The sequence below is a fragment of the Hyperoodon ampullatus genome (assembly GCF_949752795.1).
Source record: "Hyperoodon ampullatus genome assembly, chromosome: 6".
Classification (NCBI taxonomy): domain Eukaryota; kingdom Metazoa; phylum Chordata; class Mammalia; order Artiodactyla; family Ziphiidae; genus Hyperoodon; species Hyperoodon ampullatus.
In genome coordinates, this window is record NC_136919.1 from 58,168,793 (window position 1) to 58,175,299 (window position 6,507).

The window sequence follows — 6,507 nt, forward strand, 5'->3', positions numbered from 1 at the left end:
TGACTGCAGCGGTTAGAGGACAAGCGGATGATCGAGTATTTAAGGAAAAAACAGAGCACAGCTTTCAAGGCGTCCTGTTCTGAACAGCCGGAACCAGGGCAGGGCACGCTCCTAAAGTGGAAATCTTCGGACGGAGGTTGAGGTACAAGACAGCCCAGGAGAGCCGAACTCCGATCCCGTTCTCCCTCTTTGGTGTCATCAGAAGCAGTGGCCGGGACCGAGCGGGACTGCTCTCTGACCCAGAACGACGGGGGAAAGAACAAGCAGTGGAAAGACTAACCTTCGAAATTAGACCTGGGCCGCCTCACCAACACCGCCCACCGCTGATTAACCCCACCCCCGGAAGTGCCGCCTACCCACGCTCGCTTCCGCTATCCCAGGCGTCTGACCGTCTCGCGAGAACTGGAAGAGCCTATGTGACCTGGGCTAAGCGGAAGTTGGGTCTCTTTTTCGTGGCGCCTCGGAGGCGGTCGGCCGCTTCAGAATGAAGGTGGGAACTGGTGGCGGGTGTTGCGCTAGGTTTGAGTAACGTGGATTGAGCCCCAGAATACGGCGCTGCGCTCCAGAATCCTGGCTCTGGATGGAGAAGGGCCTGAGGCAGGAGAAGGATCGCTCTTTTGGGGCCGGAGCTCTTTCGGAGAGCGGATGGCGAGCGATTGCAGCTGGAGCTGCGCCGGGCGGGGAGCGCCATGGTGGCGTCCTGCCCCCCAGCCGAGATAGAGGCGGCCCTGCTGCCCGGTTGCCGGCAAGTAGGTCGGGCTTCTTGCTCCGAGAGGGTGAGCTGCTGCGCAGCGCCCTTCGCCCCGGCGTCATTCCGCGAGGCTTGAAAGATGTGTCCTACTTTAGTGCAGTGTGTCTTGCGCGGTCTTATGTACACACATGCTTCAGTGAGTAGTATCAAATTTTCTGTTAGTTGTGTGCGGGTGACAGGAAAGGCTTTTTGCAGTGGAATAACCTTTGTAGTGGTTTTGCGATTTTCATGAAGTTCTTTCCCCCCCCCCCCCCCCCCCGTTTAATTTTTAGCTGAACATCTCTTTCCCGGCCACTGGCTGCCAGAAACTCATTGAAGTGGACGATGAACGAAAACTTCGTACCTTTTATGAGAAGCGTATGGCCACAGAAGTTGCTGCTGACGCTCTGGGTGAAGAATGGAAGGTAAAAGTGGCCTGCCGGACTGCCGAATTGAATTGTTAGAATATTTAAGAGAGAGATGGTAAACGCTGTTCGGTAATTGGTAAATGTAATGGGGTTGAAACTCCGGTTCTGTCTTCTGACCTTGGGTTTAGTTACTTCCAGATGTCACTTTATAACGTGGAGCCATCACCTGGCAGGGTTATGTTCATGAAAAAATATATAGTTCTTGCCCTGCAAGCTAATGGTCTCCACTTTTTTTTGAAAAGTGCCAAGAAGGGTTGTTTTTGATGTATTTGTGGTTCATTGATGCTTTGTTCCTTAACATAGTCTTTCTCCCCCAAGAGCTGTTAACTCTGGTAAAGCATCGGCTAGAAGTAACTTGACTGAAAGGACTTTGCTAATTGAACTTGGGAAATTGGAAGTGTAGACAAAATTTAGTGAACAGAGAAAGCTATTAAGTTTCAAATTGGTCTTAATGAAGTGTACTTGTTGGAGGCCACAGTCTTTTGTTCTGTAATGTGTCACCGTGTTCTCTTCCAGGGTTATGTGGTCCGAATCAGTGGTGGGAACGACAAACAGGGTTTCCCCATGAAGCAGGGTGTCTTGACCCATGGCCGAGTCCGCCTGCTACTGAGTAAGGGGCATTCCTGTTACAGACCAAGGAGGACTGGAGAAAGAAAGCGCAAATCTGTACGGGGTTGCATTGTGGATGCCAATCTGAGCGTTCTCAATTTGGTCATTGTAAAAAAAGGTGAGATTTTTATTCTTGAGTTAATTTTTGTCCACACTGATTTAAAGCGGATTGTCGATTGATTGATTGATTGATTTGCAGTATCCACAGTTTTGACCAGTGGACTTGTTTTAGCAATGCCTGAAAAATCTAGGGTTCTTGTTTGTAAGGAGGTTGTTGAATTAAAACGTCTGTTCGTTTTTGTCTTTCAGGGGAGAAGGATATTCCTGGACTCACTGATACTACTGTGCCTCGTCGCCTGGGGCCCAAAAGAGCTAGCAGAATCCGCAAACTTTTCAATCTCTCTAAAGAAGATGATGTCCGCCAGTATGTTGTGAGAAAGCCCCTAAATAAAGAAGGTATGGGGGATTATGCAGTTCAGGGCTTGCTTAATTTCATTGATTCGTCATAGCATTTTGTGTGCATGTTAGAAGATAAGAATCTGCCTACTAGTTACCTAGAATCTGAGTTTTTAGGAAGATAGTCGGGGAGAGAGAGGGTCAAGACGTGCAGTTGGTATGAATCCTTATTATATCCAGTGCCCTCCAGAGTGATAGAATTTTTCTTGGGAATTTGCCTTTGGGTCACTGATGTATAAGTTCATTCAGAGATAACTTATGAGACATTTTAAGTTCGTTGCTTTGGGGTTAGGAGTTGAAAGAATGACAGAAAACTCGGGGGTTGTTATTGAATGTGCTCTCACCACCCCCAAACTTGCTTTCTTTCCATATCAGTGGTTCTAATTTTTTTGTTTACCAAAGACATGCTTTCATCCACTTAAGTTGCTTTAACTGCTGGCCTTCGTTTACTTCAACTGGAATGTGGATAGCAATAGAGTTGTGAGAATTAGAAGTTGGAAAGAAACTTTATTCAAAATACCAGGGACAAGTGTTTGGGGTTTTGGGGTTTTCATATGTGTATAAATTTATTTAGGTGTAGTTGATTTACTATGTTGTGTTAATTTTGCAGTACAGCAAAGTGATTTAGTTATATGTATGTAAATTCTTTTTCATATTCTTTTCCGTTATGGTTATTCACAGGATATTGAATATAATTCCCTGTGCTATGCAGTAGGACCTTGTCTATTCATTCTATGTATAATAATTTACATCTGAATTCCAAACTCCCAAATCCATCCCTCCCCCTTGGCAACCACAAGTCTGTTCTCTGTGAGTCTGTTTGTTTCGTAAAGTTATTTGTGTCATATTTTAGATTTCACATGTAAGTGATACATGGTATTTGTCTTACTGTAACTTGATTTAGTATGATAATCTCTAGGTCCATCCACGTTGCTGCAAATGGCATTATGTCTTTTTTGTAGCTGAGTAGTATTCCATCGTATATGCCTACCATATCTTCTGTATCCCTTCATCTGTCAGTGGACATTGAGGTTGTTTCCCTGTCTTGGCTATTGTGAATAGTGCTGCTATGAACATAGGGGTGGCGTGTTCTTTATGAATTACAGTTTTGTCTGGATATATGCCCAGGAGTGGGAGTGCTGGATCATATGGGAACTCAGTTTTTAGTTTTTTCAGGAACCTTGGTGTTTTATTTTTTAAGAAGGTATATTGTTTATTAGGCAACATAACCCATCACTAGTGAGGTCTGCAGCAGCGATGCTCAGTAATGATATTTCTGTAGTAAATTGTATGAATATTTATAATAAGTGGAATAAATAGTATGTTAGTTCTGGGTTGGGTTTTCCTGACAGGTCTGAAAAATTTTGCTTGGGTTTTGGTTTTCAGGACTGGGGGCTTAAATAAGCTAATATATGGTAAGTGCTCATTGGTCACTCATACGAAATATTTGGACACCTACTGTGTGCCAGGTATGACTTTCAGTGAAGTAACTGGCAAATATACGGTAGTTCTCTGTAGTTGCGCCCTTGGAAATATCATTAGTGTACTAAGTGCTACTTAACAAGACATTTGTTAGATGGTTCTTTTTTTCTTTATAATTCCAAAGGGTTTTTAATTTTAGCAGAACCTGAACAACTGAGCATTTAGTCTTAGAATATTTATCTGAAGCGTTTATTGCTCCCAGAAGGTATCCACAAACTAAAATCACTGCATCTGAAAAGACTCCTGTTCTGAAGCACATTTATAATCCAGAGGATTTTGGATTATAAATCAGCAGGCTAAGTGAAGACATTCTCAGGAATTGCCTGGTGGCCCAGTGGTTAGGACTTTGCTTTCACTATGGTGGTCCAGGTTCAATCCTGGTTGGGGAGCTAAGATCCCGCAAGCCGGGCAGCACCACCAAACAAACAAATTCATTCATTTGTTCATTCATTCTAATGTTAAGTTTCACTCCAGATAAGCAGCCTGTCTTAGAAAATAGAAATTTGAGCACTAATTAGGACTTCAAAGAGCATGGTGGGATGCAGTTAATGTTTTACTTAGTTTTCATGACAAGTTAAATACGCGGTTAATACTGCTCATATGTCTTAACGGTACAGAGAGATATAACATCCTCCCAAGACAGTGTAATTGTGGAAGGGAAATAAAAGTGAACAGAAAAAAGTATGGGGTATGACTTCCAACTGTTCAGCAAAGTAACCTGTTACTTTGCTGAATTTACGTATGATCTTGAACTTGACATCCAAGCTATTGGTATAGGAAAACACTGGTCCCTAGTAAACTGTCTCATACAAATAAGTTTTCATAGGAACTACTGAGTTTGAATCTGTTTCTAATGCTTTAAAAATGTAAATGTGGGTCCTATTGAACAAGGGTATTATTGAAGTGATTGAGTCATTATCTAAATTTTTAGGTAAGAAACCTAGGACCAAAGCACCCAAGATTCAGCGTCTTGTTACCCCACGAGTTCTGCAACACAAACGTCGGCGAATTGCTCTGAAGAAACAGCGTACTAAGAAAAACAAGGAAGAGGCTGCAGAATATGCTAAACTTTTGGCCAAGAGAATGAAGGTAAGTCCTCAGTGTGTGTGTTGGGGGGTGGGGGGATAGGCCTGGCTTTGGATTTGCATTTTTAATCCAGATAAGCTTTAACTGTGCTCTTTTTTTTTTTTTTTTTTTTTTTTTTTGGTTTTGTTTAGGAGGCCAAAGAAAAACGCCAGGAACAGATTGCCAAGAGACGGAGGCTGTCCTCTCTGAGAGCTTCTACTTCTAAGTCTGAGTCCAGTCAAAAATGAGATGTTCTAAGAGTAACAAATAAATAAGATCAGACATCACATCTCCTTTATTGACTTTTAATTGATGATAAAATAAATGAAGGTCGAGAAACTTACAGAAGGGGAGGTACTGTATAATCTAGTGGTAGATAAAGTCTGCAAGAGATACCTGAAAGTGGTAATCCTTCAGATTCAGACACTGAGACTGAACTGTGACAGTGGAAGAGATGGCCAGGACAGAGTTTCTTTGGTGGGTGGCTCAGGAAAGGACTCTTAGCATGTTCACTGGCTTTTTAGCAAGGCATGGAACAATATAGGGGAAATAAATGACTAGGACTATTAATCTTTGATACACTTTATTTTGAGGAATACAGTTTTTCTTAAAGATCTATACATGATACATGAAAAGTGCCCTTGTGTAGATGGACATTTGTCATATGTAAAAAGGATAACTTGTTAAAAGCATAGTTAATGGATACCATTTTAAAATAGTTGACAAAGCTTTTAAAACCAGTGCAGATTTAATGCATTAACAGAAAGCTTTTCAACTCTACTTGTTTTTATTATATTTCACACTGCGAAGGAGTTGACTGTACCTCTTTTTAGAAGCACGCATCAGTGAAGGATGCACAGAGAAAGTATACCTTTTTTTTGGCTGCAACGTGCAGCTTGTGAGGTGTGGGATCTTAGCTCCCTGACCAAGGATTGAACCCAGGCCCTTGGCAGTGAGAGTGTGGAGTCCTAACCACTGGATTGCCAGGGAATTCCCAAAACTATACTTTTTCTAATGTACTATGTCTGGTTTCTATGGTAATTGCAGTTAGAACCTTCATTCAGACCATTATAGACCAGAAGCGTCTTAAAAGAAGGCACATTAGGCTTTAAAAGGTGCTCCTTTGCCAGAGTATATATTAATAACAGGTGAGTAAAATTTTCAAGTGGCTGTAACATGTAGAGACTGAAGAAGTGCTTCCGTTAAAGTGTGCATAAGAATCACCTGGGGATCTGGCTAAAAAGTGGACTAGGATTCGGTAGTTTGGGGCCCCAGTCATAAGTTCCCAGGTTAGGCCAATAATGCCAGCCCTGAAGCAAGATTCATAGAGGAGATCCCCATAGCTTTTTTTTTTTTTTTTTAATTGGAGTAGTTGATTTACAATGTTGTGTTACTCTGCTGAACAGCACCCATAGCTCTTAATGTAATATTAAAAAGTTACAAAAGTCTTAAAGTCTTAATTGGCAGGTGACAAAGTTAGAAGTTGAACTTACAGCATTTAAAGAAAAGTACCCAGTGCCAGAAGGACTGACACTACAGTTGAATCCTAGAGGGTAACAGGCCAAAAGGCAGGTCTGGTGTAAGCCCAGAATTCTAACTAGTAGCTGGTTGATTCTAATGCATAAAACATGAGAACCACCCTGCTTTCTTATTTTGAGGAGTACAGTCACTGCGGTGGACAGATAGGTAAGGTGGGCCTAGACTATACTAGCTTACGAAATCTGGCAGATTTAAGCG

The 6,507-nt window shown here is 42.2% G+C and overlaps 1 protein-coding gene across 1 annotated transcript; it reads left to right on the forward strand.

The window, feature by feature from the left end:
* The first annotated feature begins 458 nt into the window (after positions 1-458).
* On the forward strand, positions 459-5,057 carry RPS6 (ribosomal protein S6). Its single transcript, XM_079706911.1, has 6 exons — positions 459-490; positions 1,024-1,155; positions 1,675-1,885; positions 2,077-2,223; positions 4,637-4,794; positions 4,923-5,057. Exons 1-6 carry the CDS (start codon positions 485-487, stop codon positions 5,016-5,018), a joined length of 750 nt encoding a protein of 249 aa, XP_079563037.1. The 5' UTR covers positions 459-484; the 3' UTR covers positions 5,019-5,057.
* The last annotated feature ends 1,450 nt before the right edge of the window (positions 5,058-6,507 follow it).

Coding starts and splice junctions, on each gene's coding strand:
- RPS6 (XM_079706911.1), top strand. Junction 1,156..1,674: donor CTCTGGGTGAAGAATGGAAG/GTAAAAGTGGCC, acceptor GTTCTCTTCCAG/GGTTATGTGGTCCGAATCAG. Junction 1,886..2,076: donor TTTGGTCATTGTAAAAAAAG/GTGAGATTTTTA, acceptor TTTGTCTTTCAG/GGGAGAAGGATATTCCTGGA.